The 21,948-nt window shown below is 44.0% G+C and overlaps 1 protein-coding gene across 2 annotated transcripts in view; it reads left to right on the plus strand.

Moving 5' to 3' along the window:
* The window catches only part of atrnl1b (attractin-like 1b), a 126,720-nt gene that overhangs the window by 56,501 nt on the left and 48,271 nt on the right, over positions 1-21,948 (plus strand). For both annotated transcript variants that reach the window (XR_014570604.1, XM_083788005.1), the window contains exons 21-24: positions 9,425-9,477; positions 13,405-13,499; positions 13,885-13,963; positions 16,209-16,366. Coding sequence is in view for 1 of the 2 variants with exons in the window: in XM_083788005.1 (XP_083644131.1) it covers positions 9,425-9,477; positions 13,405-13,499; positions 13,885-13,963; positions 16,209-16,366 (385 nt within the window). In the remaining variant the exon portion in view is untranslated. The remainder of the gene's footprint in view (positions 1-9,424; positions 9,478-13,404; positions 13,500-13,884; positions 13,964-16,208; positions 16,367-21,948) is intronic.

Consider the following 21,948-nt stretch of genomic DNA (forward strand, 5'->3'; position numbering starts at 1 on the left):
TAATCTGCACCTTTCCGGTACGTGCGCACGCACCTGAACCCCAGGCAATCCCCATAGTCTATCTTAATTTGATCTACACTTGACTTAGACCTTTTCGGCGTGCTCTGGCACGCACGCACACACGCACAAGTGCATATTACGTGCACACATGCGCACGCACACAGTAGAGCCGACTGAACGCCGTATCGCTCACACGTGTACACACACGTACAGGTGTAGCAGCAATGTGCCGCGGTGGCCCTGCGGTGAATCCTTGATGTGCACGGCGTACTGTAGATAGTCACGTGCGCGCGCACTCCAATCTAACCCCGAGATCACACAGGGGTGGGGGTGGGGGGGGGGGGGCTGCTGTTGGAAGGGGACGGTGGAGGATGGTTCGTTTATGAATCTGAATTTCTGCTGTCGCAGCATTGCAACACATCTGACGCATGCACACAGTTCATTATTGTTATTCCAGACACTCCCTGGAAAACGCACAAAGCGTGCAGACTGAACACCTTTGTCTATTTTTACCCACTTATATGGGTGTATACTGGCTGACTTGGCTTTTTGAGTGGTGCAACCACTCCTACGACCAGCAATGTCCGTGTACCTGTTTGTATGAGCACGAGTATGTGACTTATTGATACCAGTAGGGGGCGCCAGAGAGAGAGAGAAAGAGAGAGAGGGGTGGGGGGGGGGGGGGGAGGATTGCACCACTCAGTTCACACGTGTGTGATTTTTAAGTGGTGCAACCACTTCTACATCCAGCAATGTCCGCATGTATCATGTATCATGTATCATGAGCACGAGTGGTGTGCGCATGCGTGAAATTGGAACGAGAGAAGTATGTGACATGGCTGCCACCTGCTGGACGCAAACGATACAGAGAAGAAATTGGAACGATACAGAGAACCAATAGACGGGAGTTGCACCACTTGGTTCACACGTGTGTGATTTTTTTTTATCTACAACCAATTCTCTCCCACAAAAGTAGCAGCTCTTATAAGAACATGTAGATCGGTGATTTTGGGGTGAACGTTTCCCCCAGAATATATAATTTAAATAAATAATTTGGACAACTGAAAGTGTAAAATAGTCCACGTACTGTACGGCATGTGAGCCATAGATGTTAGCGCGTGGCCGCCTGCTGCCCCCCCATCACCTGTTTTCCAAAGGCAATCGTCTTCACCCTTCACATTCATTAGTGCAGCCATTATTTTCCCTTCCTTAACCCATTCTGACCTGAGATCAGATTCATACGAGGTTTCCGCCGGACACACACACTGGTCTGATGAACCCATTCTGACCTGAGATCAGATTCTAAAAAAAATGTCAGTCGCTCTTCGATTTTTCAAAAAATAGCAGACCTACAAGCTCGTATCGCGCCACTCGGTGGCGCGATACGAGCTTGTAGATCTGCTATTTTTCAATAGCTAAAGCATAACATGATGCCGACACCAAAATGGGTGCCCGGTCAGAATGGGTTAATGAGGGTACTTGTGGTGATGACGGCGGCAGCGCCTGCGACCTTGTGCATGTGGTGAGAGTACCCTTGTGCAAAAAAAAATGTATTTTTTTTTGTTCTAAGGTTACACAGCTCACTATAATGTGTGGGGCGCTGTGTGGCTTCCAGCAGGGTCGGTTAGTGATCGATTAAAGCTCTCGCGAACGGATTCCGAGCTGCGCTACTGAATCTGTCGGCAGGGAGCATTCAGAACCCCCTCCGATCAACACATGGAATGAACACACTGCCAGCTCCATATCTGTCACGGTCATCAGTTGTATTCCGTTTGGCAGAGCGCCTATAATATGAACTGTCCCGGGGGAAGGGAGCCGGACGGGGGGCGGTGCCGTTTATTGTAACGCCGCTAAGGCACTCCCTTCAGGCTGGGGGGGGAGCGTCCCAAGTGTCATTGAGCAAGACACACTGAAGCCCCACAACTGCTCCCGATGAGCTCCGCCATCGATGGGTGAATTAAATGTGAAGTCCATTGTTAAGCACTTTTGAAAGGGTAGGAAAGACTAGAAATACGATATATATATATATATATATTGGCCTCTATATAATATGATAATAATTTACGGACCTCAGGAAGGACACAGGGCATCATGAGACAGATTAACCCATTTAGGCCTGACGTCGAAATAATAAAAAAAAAGTCTTCTGAAAGAATATATGTTCAAAGATTTGTGCCGCATTTTCACGATTTTTCAAAAATAGCAGATCTACAAGCTCATGAGCTTGTAGATCTGCTATTTTTCAATAGTTAAAACACCAAAAGGGGTTCCCGTACAGAATGGGTTAAAACGCGATGACACGTGGGCAGAGGTCCGTCTGTGTGGCTGATTGCCTGCTCCAATATATGGCTCCTCCATATATCGGAGCAGAATTGGGTTTCCGATTACCCGTTTAAAACGGGTAATCTCAGTAATTGGATCCCATGGTGGGAGGGGGAGGTGTTTCCTGTCCGTGGCGCCAGTAAGCGGGAAATGACGACGGGTCTGACATGTCGGTGACTAGCAGCGGTGGACAGTACTAAGTACTTTTAATTGAGTACTGTATTTAAGTACATTTTGTGACTTTTTGTTTATCCGTTTTGTGCAAGCTGGTGACTTGTGCAAAGCAACCGGACATAGCTGAGCTTGCAGGTCGGCTATTTTCCGTGAACGCGCCACCAACGGCCACTAAGTACCCTTTGGTGTTTTAAATTAACCCCCGCCAGCTATAGCGTGTAGCACATGCTCTTGTGCGGGCGTTCCATCTGCCGCCGCTGATAGACCCATGTCATCCATCGACGGCCAGCATGGGGGGGATCCTGTTGGTTTTTATTTGCAATTAATGTGAAAATGTCACACCGCTTTGAAGGAAGTCTATTTTCTTTCTCTCGCTCGCCCGCTCACCCCTTTGCCCTCCTTTAACCCATTCTGAACGGGAACCCATTTTGGTGTCGGCATCATGTCATGCTTTAGCTATTGAAAAATAGCAGATCTACAAGCTCGTAGCGCACCACCGAGTGGCGCGCTACGAGCTTGTAGGTCTGCTATTTTTTGAAAAATCGAAGAGCGACTGACATTTTCAGAATCTGATCTCGGGTCAGAATGGGTTCGTCAGACCAGCGTGTGTCCAGTGGAAACCTCGTGTGAATCTGATCTCAGGTCAGAATGGGTTAATGGTTTTCTCGGTTCTCTCTGTTCCCCTGCTTTCCAATCTAACCTGGCGTTCAGCACAGCGTGCGGCGAGGCATTGTTAAAAACTGCACTGATACAAATGAGTCATTTGGTTCGCTGACCTTACCGATATTCCACTCTGTGGAGCAGCCGGATGTTGTGTGGCTCCACACACGCATGCATGAAAATAAGACGGCGATGTAGACATCACTGAACATTATGGGATGTAACTGTACTCTACATGTGTTTATTATGAGCAATACATAGGCCTAGAAATCGCCCTAATCGACAAACCTGGAAGCCACCGGTCAAATATCGACCCGGTGCAATGCATCACTTCATCTACATGTTTATCCCATTCTGACCGGGCACCCATTTTGGTGTTGGCATCGTGTTATGCTTTAGCTATTGAAAAATAGCAGACCTACAAGCTCATATCGCGCCACCGAGTGGCGCGATACGAGCTTGTAGGTCTGCTATTTTTTGAAAAATCGAAGAACGACTGACATTTTTAGAATCTGATCTCAGGTCAGAATGGGTTAATCAGACCCAGTGTGTGTCCAGTGGAAACCTCGTGTGAATCTGATCTCAGGTCAGAATGGGTTAAGGTGTGATTCTAATGTTGGCTTTATAGAGCTCCCCCATTTCTATCTCTTTCTCCACTCGTAATTACAGACCGCCGACCGCGCACGTAATTATAGACCACTCGGAAAGGTCAGCGCTAATGGCTTCAAAGGTACACGTTTATGGTTGCACTTTTGAACGTCTTTTGAACGCCAAGTTCTGTTGAATCAGGTCGGTTTGTCCCGCTCTTGCTGCCATAGTCCATTAGGGGCATGTGGAAGGAAGAACTAGCTTGTTTTTTGTTATTTTTACCCTCCGTTCTCTAGCCGTCTGTTGAAAATGCCAAAGTGGCATGTCTCCATGGAAATAATATGGGCAACAACAACACAGCTGGCTGACTGGCTATAGTCATGGGCCAGTAATTGTCCATTTGTACACTCTCAGAGTTACAGACTTTCTATGGTCTCTTTGTGTTTCTGGTAATATTATTGCATGATTATTACATGACAAAAAAAATAATTTTGACAAAAAATGTCCACCACAAGCCAACATGGCGATGATGACCCCTTGTGTGTAGAGGGAGGGGTCCCAGTGTAGACCCCCTGGGGAACTCCAGTCATATTGATCCAATTAAAACAGCTCGAATAAGTCTGTACTATAGTTTGTCCGGACAAGTATAGGCTTTCAACAGCTATTGACTGAACAGTGAGAAATTTGAACCTGTGAATAGTGGAGAAGAAGTGGTCAACTACAGTATGAGTACAGTATGTGAATATCTGCTGAATCAGTGGCACACACACACACACACACACACACACACACACACACATGGTGGAATGTGCAGACTCTGTATTTCTGGTCTTGGTACACATGCACATGGAGTGGGAGGCACTTTATAGGGGAAAGGGGAGTGTGTGTGTGTGCGTGCGTGTGTATACACGTGCGCGCATACGCTGACGATGGCGGATGACCCCTCCATAACTCCTGCACCATTAGTGGTATTAAAAACACTCCAGTGTCCATTCCATTCCCAGCGATAGACGGGACGCTTGGCGAGGGAGAATGTGCTGCGTCGGCAGAACGCCCGTTCGGAGGTTGGAGGAGATGGACGATGGCCCTCTTTTTTTTTTTATATATATATATCGGCGATTCTCCAACCTTTTTTTTTTTTTCAAAGCCGCCCCAGTTTGATATGCATTTATAGGCCATGGATCCCATATTTGATACAACAGTTTAATCTAAAAAAAATGTAACACTGTGTGGAGTGTTTTATTTGAAGAGCAGAGTTAGAGAGCCATAAGGGTCCATTTTGGACCCCGAGTGGTCCCTGAACCTGACTTTAAGAAAGTGTGGTTTATAACTTTGCAATAACGCTACAGCAGCTGTCCCTGAAATCTCACACAGGTCAACGCGGTCTTCAAATGTGCCCTTAACACAATGTCTAAAGTCTGCAATAGGGTCTGTACAGCAAATGATGGATGTTTAACAATTTTGGCCTGACGTCGAAAAAAAAAAAAAAACGTTCGCCCTGAAAGAATATATATTCAAAGATCTGTTGCCACATTTGTACGATTTTTCAAACATAGCAGACCTACAAGCTCGTAGCGCACCACTCGGTGGCGCGCTATGAGCTTGCAGATCTGCTATTTTTCTATAGCTAAAGTATAACATAATGATTAGTTAAAACACCAAAAGGGGTTCCCGTCCCTGAATGGGTTAATCCCCTGAGCAAGATAGCAATTAGCTCAATGGTGAAACTTTCAGAACTTGCGCAGGAAACTGGGTTCAAACCCCGGGTAGAACAGGAAAGTTACACAGTGCAGCTTTAAATATCACAAATGCTAGCCCCTCCAATGCATGGGTTTTTAAGATTACGTCATATGGCAGCCAAGTCTGTATGGACTTTAATGTTTGTTTAGGGCACTTAACGATGTAAATAGTTTGCCAGCCATGTCTACGTAAGACAGCATGTAGCCTGGAACTCACCTATGCTTTCTATGGCATAGGCAGCTGCTGGACATGAGACTAATTAATTAGAGTGAGAGAGAGGAGTGTGTGTGTGTTTGTGTGTGTGCGTGTGTGCGTCAATTTAACAAAGGTGCAGACGATCAGAAATCAGCGGAGCGTGAGCAATGTTTGCGCTGCTCTATGCCGAATTGAAGTGGACTCTCAGACCCAGACTTTATTGTTCCTCCCTGGAAATAAAAACGTCTGGGTTTCCGAGGCTAGACGGCATGTGGCTGATTCCGTTTTATACAATACAATAACAGACTGCATTCATGTCTGTTGGAGGAGGAGGACGATGATGATGGCGTCAGACTGTTAGCCACATCACTAAAGCGCGAGAAGGAAATTGACTTTTTAGACAGTACGTGGACATGACAAAGAAAAAAAGCAAGCGCCCCCTCACTTCATAACTGAACATTATGTACCTGCACAAACACCCATACTGAATCTGCCGGCCATGTTTGTGCCGGACCCAGATAAGTAATAATAATAACACATTATAAGGGAAAGCCCCACCGGGCCTGTGTGTTCCGCATGGCTGGATGGATGGATGGATGGATGGATGGCTGGCTGCATCATGCTCTCTTGCCACAGGCCCTGCCTCTCCGAGCTGTTTACTTCCATCAAGACGTGTGGCACGTTTTTCCCTTTGATCCACGCTCCTCTCCTCTCTCTGCGCCGCGGCCCCTCGCGGTCACGCCATACGTCACTTTATTAACCCATTCTGACCGGGCACCCATTTTGGTGTCAGCATCATGTTATGCTTTAGCTATTGAAAAATAGCAGATCTACAAGCTCATATCGCGCCACCGAGTGGCGCGATACGAGCTTGTAGGTTCTGCTATTTTTTGAAAAAAATCGAAGAACGACTGACATTTTTAGATTCTGATCTCAGGTCAGAATGGGTTGATCAGACCAGTGTGTGTCCAGCGGAAACCTCGTTATGAATCTGATCTCAGGTCAGAATGGGTTAAAGGAAGCTGCTCCTGTATTTTCTCCAAAGCTCTTGCACTTATTTATTTATTCATTATTTCGTCAATTGGAGCCCTATTTGATCATACTATAGTATACAGCATCATACAAACCCATCGAGAGTTTCAGATGTGCTCTAAATGCAGCATGAAATGACACATTTCGACTTGTCGATCTGCTATTTTAGCTACTGTATTGTTTTACTTGAATCTTTTAAAGTAACAGTTTTTTGAACATATGAGGTTTCCACCCGACATATTTTTATATATATATATATATATAAAAAAGATATATAAAATAATCACACGTTGATGTTCTCATGTCCGTAAAAAAATAACAAACATTAAAGTCCATAGACTTAGGCTGGTGACGAGGAATTTATAATTAGGATCTAAACAAACAATTAAAGTCCTTTAGGCTTTAAGGCTGGCCTAGTGGCCTATGGTGTAATTTCGGAAAGCCATGCATTGGAGGGGCTATAGAGCCTAGCGCCCCTCAAAGAAAGAGTTACATTGCCCAAGGATCTTATATCTCATAACTGTCATATCAAACCCTTTTATGAAGCCCACACGCCTGAGATTGTGCCCTCTTTGACACCCTGCGGGGTGACGTTTGCGACAGCGTCCACATCCGTGCGATAAGCGCAAAGGAATAATGTGTTCTAATTGACTTTTCATAAAGCAATCAACCCAATTATCTGCTCTCAGAGAGGCTTGGCGATGGAGGCGCCCACAGGCAGCGGGCAGGAAACAAAATGCTAGTGCTATCATGCCAGCGTGGCTGATAAGAAGGTTTCTCACTATCACCGTGTCGGCTGTCAAAGCGATGGGACGTTTATCCCATTCTGAACGGGAACCCATTTTGGTGTTGGCATCGTGTCGTGCTTTAGCTATTGAAAAATAGCAGATCTACAAGCTCATAGCGCGCCACTGAGTGGCGCGCTACGAGCTTGTGGGTCTGCTATTTTTGAAAAATCGAAGAACGACTGACATTTTTTAGAATCTGATCTCAGGTCAGAATGGGTTCATCAGACCAGTGTGTGTGTCCAGTGGAAACCTCGTATGAATCTGATCTCGGGTCAGAATGGGTTATGTATATCTAGTCTCCCTGTACAGGATTACATTCATACTTCCTATGTGGATTTTACCGTCTGTAGTTTTGAGGGGAAATATGTATTTACCTTTTTTTTTTAATCTTGTTGCACAAACTGGTCTGTGGAACTTTGTGAGCTTGTAGATCAGCTACTTTCACTACTTTGTGAGCTTGTAGATCAGCTACTTTCACTACTTTGTGAGCTCGTAGATCAGCTACTTTCACTACTTTGTGAGCTCTTAGATCAGCTACTTTCACTACTTTGTGAGCTCGTAGATCAGCTACTTTCACTACTTTGTGAGCTCGTATAGATCAGCTACTTTCACTACTTTGTGAGCTCGTAGATCAGCTACTTTCACTACTTTGTGAGCTCGCAGATCAGCTACTTTCACTACTTTGTGAGCTCGTAGATCAGCTACTTTCACTACTTTGTGAGCTCTTAGATCAGCTACTTTCACTACTTTGTGAGCTCGCAGATCAGCTACTTTCACTACTTTGTGAGCTCGCAGATCAGCTACTTTCACTACTTTGTGAGCTCGCAGATCAGCTACTTTCACTACTTTGTGAGCTCGTAGATCAGCTACTTTCACTACTTTGTGAGCTCGCAGATCAGCTACTTTCACTACTTTGTGAGCTCTTAGATCAGCTACTTTCACTACTTTGTGAGCTCGTAGATCAGCTACTTTCACTACTTTGTGAGCTCTTAGATCAGCTACTTTCACTACTTTGTGAGCTCGCAGATCAGCTACTTTCACTACTTTGTGAGCTCGCAGATCAGCTACTTTCACTACTTTGTGAGCTCGCAGATCAGCTACTTTCACTACTTTGTGAGCTCGTAGATCAGCTACTTTCACTACTTTGTGAGCCCGTAGATCAGCTACTTTCACTACTTTGTGAGCTTGTAGATCAGCTACTTTCACTACTTTGTGAGCTCGTAGATCAGCTACTTTCACTACTTTGTGAGCTCGTAGATCAGCTACTTTCACTACTTTGTGAGCTCGTAGATCAGCTACTTTCACTACTTTGTGAGCTCGTAGATCAGCTACTTTCACTACTTTGTGAGCTCGTAGATCAGCTACTTTCACTACTTTGTGAGCTCGTAGATCAGCTACTTTCACTACCTTTTTGCTTGCCAATCTTGTATAATGATTAATGAAGTAGGGAATTATAGGGCAAACCATTTAATTGTCTGTCTGTCTCTCTGTCTCTGTCTCTGTCTCTGTCTCTGTCTCTCTCTCTGTCTCTGTCTCTCTGTCTCTCTGTCTCTCTGTCTCTGTCTCTGTCTCTGTCTCTGTCTCTGTCTCTGTCTCTGTCTCTGTCTCTCTCTCTCTCTGTCTCTGTCTCTGTCTCTGTCTCTGTCTCTGTCTCTGTCTCTGTCTCTGTCTCTGTCTCTGTCTCTGTCTCTGTCTCTGTCTCTGTCTCTGTCTCTCTCTGTCTCTGTCTCTGTCTCTCTCTCTCTATCTGCGGTACGGACAGCTTCAATGTAACTGGGTGACCACTAGTGGCACTGTTGAGCTGAGCAGCCTAAAAGGGCTTATAGCTTGGTCCCGTCTCATCGCCATATTTGATATTTATAATTTAATTTCAACGACACTAGATTGAGATTGTGAACTCTCTCCATCTTGTCTTGTGTCGTCAGGTGTGACTCTGAGAACCGTTACCTGGGAAACCCCCTGCGAGGAACCTGTTACTGTGAGTAACATGCACATAAGCACGCACACACACATGCTCACGGTACTGTGAGTAACATGCACATAAGCACGCACACACACATGCTCACGGTACTGTGAGTAACATGCACATTATGCACGCGCACACACATGAACCTGTTACTGTGAGCATTTTGACAGCAAATTTAGATTTAGTCATGTCTTTTGACAAAAATGGCTTTTAGTTTGAGTCATCTTTTTGTCACCTGAAATGTTTGTTAGTTTTGCTCTAGTCTAAATCTACAGCTGATTTAGTCGACGGAAATGTATTCTGTCGGGCCTTGGTGGCGTCGTAATGCGTGATTTTTTACTTGGTTGCATGCTGAAAATAGCAGATCTACAAGCTCACAACCTAAAATAGCTGTATTCAGAGCGCAACACCCGATCGCAACCAAACACAAAATGCCATGTCTTTAAGTTCTACTGGATCTCTTCTCCACTAGTCCCTCCTAACATTCTAGTCTAGTTACTTGCGCAAGCAGAGCGCGCAAGTAATAGTTTCGCCCGGCCCGTATGCACCGTCCCAGCCAACCCGCCACTTTTGATGCGTATGCAAATAAAACAGCAAATTGTGCCTGATTTGCTGGGACCAGATTACATACATGACCATATGTCTTACGTCATCATTGAGAGCTAGTCATACATATACTATATATATGTAATTTGTAAAATAAAATAGCAAATTGTGCCTGATTTGCTGGGACCAGAGTACATGGTGTGTATATGTATAACTAGCTCTCAATGATGACATGAGAAATATGTGGATTAAAGGACCCAATGCCAGAGTGAAATTGGTCTTCGATTGTGACGTGATGACGATATGTTTTAGTGTTGGGAGGATTAAAGGTAATGTTCCTGTGTATACATGTATGTAACCTGGTCCCAGCAAATCAGGCACAATTTGCTGTTTTATTTGCATACGCATCAAAAGTGGCGGGTTGGCTGGGACGGATTTTGGAAGTAACCACAGTATACCGCTAATCAACTTACAAATTACATATATATATAGTATATGTATGACTAGCTCTCAATGATGACGTAAACATAAAATATACCACTAATCAACTTACAAATGACATATACATGCATATACATAGTATATGTATAACTAGCTCTCAATGATGACGTAATAAAGATGTGGATTAAAGGACCTAATGCCAGAGTGTAATTGGTTTTCGATGGTGACGTAATGACGATATGTTTTAGTGTTGGGAGAATTAAAGGTAATGCTCTTATGTATACATGTATGTAATCTGGCACCACTGCCATATCAGGCACAAGTAGTCATTACGTAACATGCATAAAGTAGGTAGGTAGCAAATAGTTAAACCTAATCAACATTTCAAACGTTCCTTCACAGATAAACTGAGATTTGACAGTTTGTAGCGGGTCGAAAGTACTTGCGCGCTCTGCTTGCGCACTAGTAGGCCATTTATGGCCTACTAGTGTGCAACAAGCAAGTATGCACTCGACAGAGTGCAATTCTAGTTTTTATTTGTTGACGAAATTAACAATATATTTAGTCATAGTTTTAGTCATCATAGCTTAGTTTTTACTTTGTTTTCATTTTGTTTTCGTCAGTGAAAAAAGGTAGTCGATCGAAATAATTTCGTCATAGTTTTATAGTTGACCTAAAACTATGGGGGCGATCCTTAAAAATAATTGCTTCTAAATACCAACAGTTTTCTGAAAAACCTGTGTTTCTATGTCAGTGGTGCTCAACCCTTTTCACGTCAAGGACCCCCAGAATTATCTGTATTTGGCTGCAGAACCCCATCTGAAAATATGTAGTTCCGGGGACCCCCCCCCCTCTCTCTCTCTCTCTCTCTCTCTCTCTCTCTCTCTCTCTCTCTCAATTCAATTCAATTAGCTACAGTATTGCCAAAGCAAGTTCAACAAAAGAACCAAACAAAATAAAATAAATAAAAAATATAACAGAAAACAAGCAAATAGAACATTCATTTTCACAATACAATATGAAAATACTGTCATACCGGTCAAAATGTACAGTATTAAATGTGTCCGTGGTGTGTCGAGATGGTTCGTGTCAAGATAATAGTCACATTGTGTATATTCTTTCTAAGTGTCCCTCATTTTGTGAGGGACATCTCTCATCAGCAGCAAAAATACAAAATAGAATATAACTGAAAACAAACAATTCACAATACAATATGCAAATACTGTCATACTGGTCAAAATGTACAGCATTATATGTGTCCGTGGTGTGTGTGTCGAGATAGTTCGTGTCAAGATAATGGTCAAATTGTGTATTATCTTTTCTGTGTCCCTCATTTTGTGACATGCAGTCACATAGCCAGATGTGCTGCAGGTCCCTCTCCTAATACAATGAGTTGTTTGTCATTGTCATCTAAAAGTCTTTAAAATTTGGGATCAACAACTCAAATGTATTAAAATATTCGGTTCTTGTATTATTATATTTATTACATTTTAATAAAAAGTTTGTCTCAGTCTCTACCTCAGCTGTGGTGCAGTGACCACTCACTCTCTCTCTCTCAATCTACCAACTTGTCTCTTTCGCCCATGCTCATCGCATGAGCAGATGGTGCACTTTGGATACGTTTTGGGGGAAATCCAGAGGATAGCTCTTAAAATGTAAGCAAATTCCAAAAAAGCCTAGCAGTGGCTAAACTCAGCCAGAAATAAAAAAATGTGTTTTAAAAGGATTTCTTAAAACGTATTTCCATTGTGGCCATTGAGTGAGAAACAACACATGGAAATACATAAATAACACTATAAAATAACATATATAACACCGATACTAGCCTTCAAATCACACTTAGAAAACCACTTAGAATCAATGTCTTTGTTGCTGTGAACCTCCTGTTACTGCGAGGACACGGACTGTTCTCCTGTCACCAGTAGGTTTTGTCCCCCTCTGAAAGCCAACCGATGCCATGCCTCCCATCTCAATGAGCGTGGGACAAAAGACAATGTCATTATAACCTCCCGACTGGTCCGCGCAACCACGGACGCCGTGCTCCGCCACCATTACTGCATGGTGTTATCATAGACTCTGGAAAAAAAGCCATCCAGTCCCAAGGACTTTCATTCATTTAACACAGGTACGCCATTGAGCCTGCCTCAAGCAGCGAATGAGTCGAGTGTCGCTCGAGCCGGCGCAGACTAATTTAGAGCTAACCAAAGCTCAGAGTTTCCCCCCCCCCCCCCCCCCCCCGGTGTACAATCAGTGCTGTCTAAAAGGCCAACATGCAGTCGAGAACCAAAGAAGTGTGCACGTAAACAGTCGCGGCTCTCTGGCGGATGAGGTTGTCATTCAGACATTTATCTGTTTAGCGTTTCAAGTGTCTGTCGCTGCCAACCTTTAACTGTTGTCCTGGGGAGGGTGTAGTTCCCCAAAACAGTGGGTCGAGACCAGAGAGAGAGAGAGAGAGATACAAGCAATATGTCAAACGGTCACTTTTCCTGATTCCAATCTACACATGGTATATTGAGGTGTTTGATCAAAACGGTGATGTTAGTGTCTCATTACTAAGTTGTCGCTACCTCGCGGTTACAATATCAACGCTTCAGGTGACTTGAGCTAAACGCAGCGAGATCTGGCAGTAAATGAGTTGAATACGTCATCCATGACTCGACGTCATACAAGAGGACCATCTACTTGTGGGGTTAAAAAGAGATTACCAAAAGGGAAGGCCATAGAGGCCATTATCTTTTACAAGGTGCAATATTTAGGGGCGAGACCTGAAAACGGGGACACGGACACCGAGGTTGAAGAATGGAAGGGGAGTTTAGGGGCCTGTGGGAGACCATGAACATGGCAACGGTAACGGCAAACTCGAAACGCGTTTCAAACACACACATGCACTACTTTTGATGCTTTTGTGTGACGCGACAGCGACTAATAGATGTTCTGACTGTCATTTTTCAGACAACCTGCTGATCGACTACCAGTTCACCTTCAGCCTGGTCCAGGAAGACGACCACCACTACACAGCCATCAACTTCATGGCCTCGCCTGAACAGGTAACCAACTATGAACACGCGCTAGAAAATCCTTTTTGGTGTGTTTTTCGTTTTGTAATGATAATCAAAAATCTACAAAGTAACGAGGAACTAAAGTTTTCAAATAATTGTAGTGGAGTAAAAGTACAATATTTGCCTCTGAGATGTAGTGGAGTGGAAGCAAAAGTATTGGAAATTGCAGATACTCTAGTAAAGTAGCCTGGTTTCCAGCCCATAGACCCCACCCACTCCACTGAGCGGTCTGACAGTCTGACAATCAGATCCTCAAAATGGTACTTAAGTACAGTACTTGAGTAAATGTACTACCACCACTGGCCTTCAGAGCCTCGTCCTCTGTGCTAAATGAAGCTCACGGTTTGTTGGTCGTTTGTTGTGTCTTTTGCAGGCCAACAAGAACTTGGACATGTCCATCAATGCATCCAACAACTTCAACCTGAACATCACCTGGTCTGTGGGATCCACCGGTAACTCTTCTCATTTATACGAATATAATAAACAAGAATGACTCGGTCATATAACTGCCAGGTGCAGAAAGCTCTTGCTTTATGAACATGTACAGTAGAATCAGATTGTGTGCCTCTGCCTCAGGCTTTCACGTTAACGTTGCGGGTATGGGTTTTATGCCGTTCGGACTATGGGTTTCATGGGTAAGTCTCCCATTGGCTTAGAGTCAGCCTAGAGACGAGGCAGCCAATCATGAAGAAGTGTCCACTGCGGTCGCTACTAGAGGTAGTAGCAAATGTAGTCCAGGCGCTTTTCAAGCACATCGTGCCAACTATAGCAAAAGTGAAAATAGCAGATCTACAAGACCTGCAACGTGTCGCGTTGTGAGCTAGCAGAGCGGCCACTTTGATTAGTCTTGAACAAAGTGATTCATCTGTGTAAGTGTGGGGCCCTGCCTTTTGGTTCTTGAGCCGGGAAGTTTGGGGATCCGCTGCCCAAGGACGCCAGGGTCATCGTCCTGTGTCTATTGTTTATCTGCCTCCCCACCAGGGCCCCCACCCTCCCAAACACTCACCACGCACGCACACACACACACACACACACACACACTCTTCCTCCCGAAAGTCAGGCCGCTCTCTTTCCTCCCCTGCACGACATTGACATTTTCTCCCGGCAGATAAAGCGGGTTAAAAGCTGCTGCTGCGTGGCCCCTTTCCGCCACCTCAACCTTTTACTTGGCGTGCTGTCATTAATATTTGAAGTCAGGCCCACCCCCCCCTCTCCCTCCCCCTCCCCCTTTCCCTTTTTTTGCCCACAAATATACTTTCAGTCTGGAAGAGGGGGACCACAGGGACGCTACGACAATCGACAAGTCCAAGCCAAGCGTCTTTGGCGGCTGGGGGGGTGGGGGGGGGGGGTGGAGGGGGGGAGGGGGGGGTGGAGTGGGGAAGGGGGGGGGGGGGGCGGGAGACGTGCGGAGTGATTTCAATTAAGATAAACGCGCTCGCGTCGGCCCGCTCTCCAGCTGTCATTTTCAGCGCTTTTGTTTCAGAGCCGTGGGTTGGAATGTCGATGTCGGAGAGAGAGAAGCTACTCTCGCCTTGAAAGGAGGAGGAAATAAAGAAATGGCCCTTAAAAAAAAAAAAAAAACGGGGAAAAGAAAAACGTTTTCGATAGGACAATAAGGGGCCGGCCCTTTGTCCTTCAAGTTCTCCCGTCTTCTTTTCCCGGGGCATTATCAAGTGGCGTTTTAACCCATTCTGACCTGAGATCAGATTCTAAAAATGTCTTATTACATCCTGACAGTTTCATTATTAACCCATTCTGACCTGAGATCAGATTCTAAAAGTGTCTTCGATTTAAAAAAAATAGCAGACCTACAAGCTCGTATCGCGCCACTCGGTGGCGCGATATGAGCTTGTAGATCTGCTATTTTTCAATAGCTAAAGCATGACATGATGCCAACACCAAAATGGGTGCCCGGTCAGAATGGGTTAAAAGCGCCACTCTATCTAAAATTGATATTTCAGTCGTGGTCATATTGAATTGGTGAAAAGAAATTATATATAATTTGCAACGTTTTTATGACTTTTTCGTTGGAGCCTTTTTCTGCTGAATGTCATGTTAATGTGACTTTATCACATTGACATTGACTTTGAAGGCTTATTAAATGTAAGCATAACATATTTATGACAAGATATACTGTATATGACTGACTATTCATAAGCCTGAACTAATGGGTCAGCCTGGATTAAAAGCATTATTTTGAACTTTAATATACTGTAAATATCAGATACCCACTTTTTCAGACGCAAAAGACACAATTGGCGTCTCACTGGGACCCAGACTTACTATAATTCATTATGAATTAACCTTTTAAGCCATATAAAGTGAATGAAAATAGCAGTACGGTATACAGTACTTATATATCTGGTATTATTATCCGTCTTCAACCGTTTAGTTGTGTCGCAGGGGCAGCAGTTCCAGCAGAGAGCTCCAGAAAATAGCAGACCTACAAGCTCATAGCGCGCCACCGAGTGGCGCGCTACGAGCTTGTAGGTCTGCTATTTTTGTAAAAAAAAATCGAAGAACGACTGACATTTTTTAGAATCTGATCTCAGGTCAGAATGGGTTAATCAGACCCAGTGTGTGTCCAGTGGAAACCTCGTATGAATCTGATCTCAGGTCAGAATGGGTTAAAGGAACCCTGTGTGAGAACATGGTCATACAGTGTGCTTCGAATGAACCCTCGTGTCTCCCCCGCAGCCGGGACCATCTCGGGAGAGGAGGTCCCCATCGTCTCCAAGACCAACATCAAGGAGTACAAGGAGAGCTTCTCCTGTGAGAAGTTCACCTTCAGGAGCAACCCCAACATCACCTTCTACGTCTACGTCAGCAACTTCTCATGGCCTATCAAGATACAGGTGAGGACTTCTTCATCTTCATCCATGCCCCCCCCACCCCCCCTGAATTATTTTTGTTACCTATACCATTTACATTCATGTCATATTACGGCACGTAAAAAAAATGTCTTTACGCACATATTTTCCTCCTAAGAGGTCAGGAGGAAAATATATCCACTTTCCATTAGGACAGATTGAAAATAACTTTAACCACTGGGAACCCCCAGAATCGCTATTCCGGGGGGATAACATTCACCGAAAATAGCAGATCTACAAGCTTTGTAGTTTGGCTGGTGTGGATTGAAATAGAACGCACCAAGTACGGTGCAACTCGGGTCAGTTTTTAGTATCGAGGGTTAAAAGTGATCTAAACTACTAATGCTGGAGATTGCGTCCTCAGAATGTGTCGTCAGGGTGAGTCCTCGGCATGCATGGGCTGCGTTGTGATTGGCTGAGCATCGCATAACGGGTGTGCTACATGAGCCAATATATGTGGCAGAGGGGGGGGGGGGGGTAGAGAGACTACACACAGTACAGTAGTACTGTACAGAGAACTGTGAGGCATACAGCCGCCTCACGTGCCTGTTTGTGTTCGTTTGGCTGTTCTTAACCCATTCTGACCGGGCACCCATTTTGGTGTTGGCATCATGTTGTGCTTTAGCTATTGAAAAATAGCAGATCTGCTATTTTTGAAAAATCAAAGACACTTTTAGAATCTGATCTCAGGTCAGAATGGATTCATAATGAAACTGTCAGGATGTAATAGACATTTCTAGAATCTGATCTCAGGTCAGAATGGGTTGCACGGGTATGGACTAGCAGTAGCACTGATGAATTCCAAATATCGTCAAAGTCTTCTGCGGCACCCCCATGGACTTGCATCACGGCACCCACTAGAGAAACCCTGCCTTTTACGGAGGCTTGAACCGAAACCTTTTGGTTGGATGCAAAACGCAAACCCTAGAGTATCATGCGAACTGAAGGCCAGCGCACCATGTGAGGAATTGGCTAAGACTCCACAGGAACGCTTCCACAAGCGTGTGTCTGGCCATGCATCATGTTTTGAACTACTAAGTACCCCCATGATGACACTTGTCATGAAGGAGACCTATTTCATCCCATGGGGGAAATTCAGCAGTTGCTTCCCAGATCTATACAGTAGTTTTGTTGAGCTATTCAAATTGTTCTTGATTTGTTTATTGCAAACACAGTTTGTTTGCCAATAAAAACCTGCTTTTGCAGTGGGGGTTTGGATCATTTTGAGTGCAACCTTACTGATATAACCAGATGTACCTCAGAATCCCTACTCTGGGAATGGGAGAACATTCAAGAAAAAACAGGTGGAGATTCAGCAAATATAACAGATGTACAGTATACTAGCTATTTTTTTCGATTTCATATACGCCAAAGGTTGTAGGATTTTGAGTGGTTACGACAAAATGGGAAAATGGGCTTGAATCGACAATGGAGCTACATTTTAACCCATTCTGAACGGGAACCCATTTTGGTGTTAGCATCATGTCGTGCTTTAGCTATTTAAAAATAGCAGATCTACAAGCTCATATCGCGCCACCGAGTGGCGCGATACGAGCTTGTAGGTCTGCTATTTTTGAAAATTCGGAAAAAGAAAAGGCCGGCATAGAAACATAGCTTTATCAGAAAACTGTCAGGATGTAGAAGACGTTTATATAGAATCTGATCTCAGGTCAGAATGGGTTAATAATTATGATATAGACCGTATTGCATTAATGCAATTTATTTACAATCACAGGATTAATATGCAGTAATGAACCGGCCGTAAGCACAGTAGCACGCAGCTGTTTGTTTTTTTTCCCGCAGGCAGAACGCATTTCAGCGTTTATAGCGCTTCTGTAAGCACATAACCACGGCCATCGCTTATCTGGAGGTGTGCTAAAAACAATGATGAAACCCTGACAGGTTGGAAAAAATATCCATACTTTACTCTCTCTCATGAGCCGTAAAATAAGATGCACGCACGCATGAACGTACGCACGCACACACACACACACACACACACACACACGCGCACACAAACACTGCTCCTCGGCAAAGATGGCTTTCATGAAATAACGTTTTGAGGGTGATGTGTGGTCACCATGTTGACATTGAAGGGGGGGGGGACATTATTCTTAAAGATTTAGAGGCCTTCAGGACAGCAACGGCAGTTTGAGGTGGGATATAGCAATGCAGACGTTTGGTTTGAGTTCCAACGTAGATAAGACAAGATGTGATGTGAGACCTTTTGTCGAGTGATACTTTTGACATTTAGTTTGTCAGTCTTTTGAATAAAGTTCAATGTAGTTTTGGTAATGTGCAATGTTTTACTCTTAGTCTAGTTTAACCCATTCTGAACGGGAACCCATTTTGGTGTCGGCATCGTGTTATGCTTTAGCTATTGAAAAATAGCAGATCTACAAGCTCATAGCGCGCCACAGAGTGGCGCGCTACGAGCTTGTAGGTCTGCTGTTTTTGAAAAATCGAAGAACGACTGGCATTTTTTAGAATCTGATCTCAGGTCAGAATGGGGTTAATCAGACCAGTGTGTGTCCAGTGGAAACCTCGTATGAATCTGATCTCGGGTCAGAATGGGGTTAATTGACTCAACAGTATAAGATTTAGTCACACCCGCGTGTGCAGCCACACAAGTCTTAGTTCTACACTATATCTGCTAGTTCCTCTCGATACATTTTAGTCTAGTTTTTATTTGACAAAGTTGTCAGTATATATCTAGTCATAGTTTTAGTGTGCGTAGCTTAGTTTCCATGTAGCCGGACAAAGTAAACACTGATCCCGTGAGGGGAAATTCATTTTGCCAAAGGCAGCACCCAACAGCTCTGACACATTACTATAGATGAAGCAGGATTAAAATACATCGCACGCAACTTTGATGGATAGGGCCAAGATATTTCCACTCTCACTCCAGAGGGCCACATTGAATAATACTGCCGTATGTCCCTGTTTTTAAATGTATTGCTTCTCACCAAAAATAAAGAAAGATGTTTTACTTCTCAGCATAAATGAGAAAACAATTTTGTTACTCCCCAGAGTGTCAAAAGGCTATTTTCCGCCCAGAGGTTGCGAATCTGTAAACATTGCTTTTGATGGGCAAAATGAAACACACACACACACACACACACACACACACACACACACACACACACACACACACACACACACACACACACACACAACTGGCCTTCAACTTCCTATGTGTGGTGTCAAAAGCTGCCGCAAAACAACCCCACTTCATTCCCTATTCCGATGAACACAATCAGCGAAAAAGAAAATAATCTGAATATTTTCCTCTCGTTTGATATCAATGAAAAGGCGCTAGGGCGTGTGTGCAATTGTCCTTTGGATCCGTCGGTTGGATTATTTATGACGTTCCCACGCGTCTGAATGGGTTGATACTAAACCAGATTTGAATTTGAAAACTTAAATAAAAATAGAAAGAAATGTACAACTATAATTACCTCGTTTACAGGCTTTGGCTCCAGGTCAGGATGAAATGACTGAGGGGCAGCAGTTGAAAATGGCGAGGGGGCACATTTTCTTATACACACACAATACAGCAGAATTTGCTCTCCCCTCTGGCACCCCCAGTGGCGCCGGGCCTGCTCGTTTATATAACCGGCGTGAGCATACAGCCTAAAATGTCTCCAGTCTGGAAACGAACCCTGTTACTCTTTGCCACCTGCTTCCCAGGCTGGCTCATCCCTCTGACTATTTTCTTGTTGATTCTCTTGTTGAGAGTGTAAACAGTGCAGTGTGAGGAGGAAATGAAATTAGATCCCTTTTAACTCATTTTGTTCGCGAGACCCGAAACCCCCCGATGACCTTGGGATACATCACTGAGGATATATACGTCCCAGTTGCATCCATGCGATGTATTTTCGTTCTCATGAACCCATTCTGACCGGGCACCCATTTTGGTGTCAGCATCATGTTATGCTTTAGCTATTGAAAAATAGCAGATCTACAAGCTCATATCGCGCCACCGAGTGGCGCGATACGAGCTTGTAGGTCTGCAAATGTTTTTTAAATCGAAGAACGACTGACATTTTTTAGAATCTGATCTCAGGTCAGAATGGGTTCATCAGAACAGTGTGTGTCCAGTGGAAACCTCGTATGAATCTGATCTCAGGTCAGAATGGGTTAATTCAATGACCAGGGTCCCTCCAGGGGGTTTATATGCTCTTGTACCTCTAGACCAGGCATCTTCAACGTGTTTCAAGCCAAGGAACCTTTAGCTAAGAGTAAGTAAGCAGGGCCTCCCCCTACATTATTTAACCGTGAGCTTGTAGATCTGCTTTTTTTGGGGGGGGCTAATGTTCCCAATTACACAAAGATTTGGCGGATCCCCTGTAGTAACTCTGAAGACCCCCTAGAAAATAGCCAATCGACGAGTTCGTTTTCCCATTATAGGCAAAATAGAGGAAATAGTTTATTGTGATTATCTCCAACAATTGCGATTAGGCGATTATGTAATTGTGACAGGCCTATTCATGTGGTAAAGCCATGTGTACACTTTGTCATATGATGAATGGGGAAAGGCGATCTGCAAACTCACGACACATCGCAATGCATTTTTTAGCTCGTAGAACTACCAACAGGTTTTGAAGATTTGACTTTTGATTTTCCACACGTGGGACACACACACACACACACACACACACACACACACACACACACACACACACACACACACACACACACACACAGTCACAGTGCGACTGGAAAAGCAGTCAGATTGAAAAAGGTCCACCCGGTTTCACTGATGAAGGCATCTATATAAGGCCCGTCTATAGCATGTCATAGACCGACGCCACGTTCATTTTGTGTACCTGTCTTTCTAGCGTTGATAATTTAAAGGTATATTCAGTGATTTCACTCAAAAAACCTTAGGTTTCGTTTTTGGCTGTGGGACCCAGCCTTTCGTCCAATCAGGATAGAGAGTCAAAAACGAAACCTACGGTTTTTTGACCCCCAGGGGTTAACTGGGGACAGGTAGGAACTCCTTATATGGCCAGCACACTCTATAGTAGGGAGGATTATCACAACAAAACAAAAAAAGAAGTGATATTTGAATTAAGTGAAATCACTGAATATACCTTTAAATGTACAGATCATAGCTTTCTTTGTTTTATATTATACTGTTTTTTGTTTGTTTTTTCCACTGTTTTTTTTATTCAAGACTCAGGGTATACAGTAAATCAAACAAAATGACAGTATATGTGACACACCCATACAGAACATATCAAAGAAATAACATGTACATATATAAATGTTGTGACCACCATACACAAAATATTGTGGCAGCATCAAATAAAATAAAAAGTTGCATAGTCCTATGCTAACATGGCAGCGACATTGATAACCACATAACCTGAACCAAGTTTTAAAACAAAAACAAGACAAACTTACGACAAGACAAGACAAGACAAGACAACATGGCATGGTCATTGGTCACCCTTTCAAAACACAATGGACGTGGCAGTGCATCCACGCATGGCTCCTAATAATAAATATACTGAACAACCCAGCTGCGTCGGGAATCTAGCATGCTCAAATCCAGGATTAAC

The sequence above is a fragment of the Protomyctophum parallelum genome, assembly GCF_964188405.1.
Source record: "Protomyctophum parallelum genome assembly, chromosome: 17".
Classification (NCBI taxonomy): Eukaryota; Metazoa; Chordata; class Actinopteri; order Myctophiformes; family Myctophidae; genus Protomyctophum; species Protomyctophum parallelum.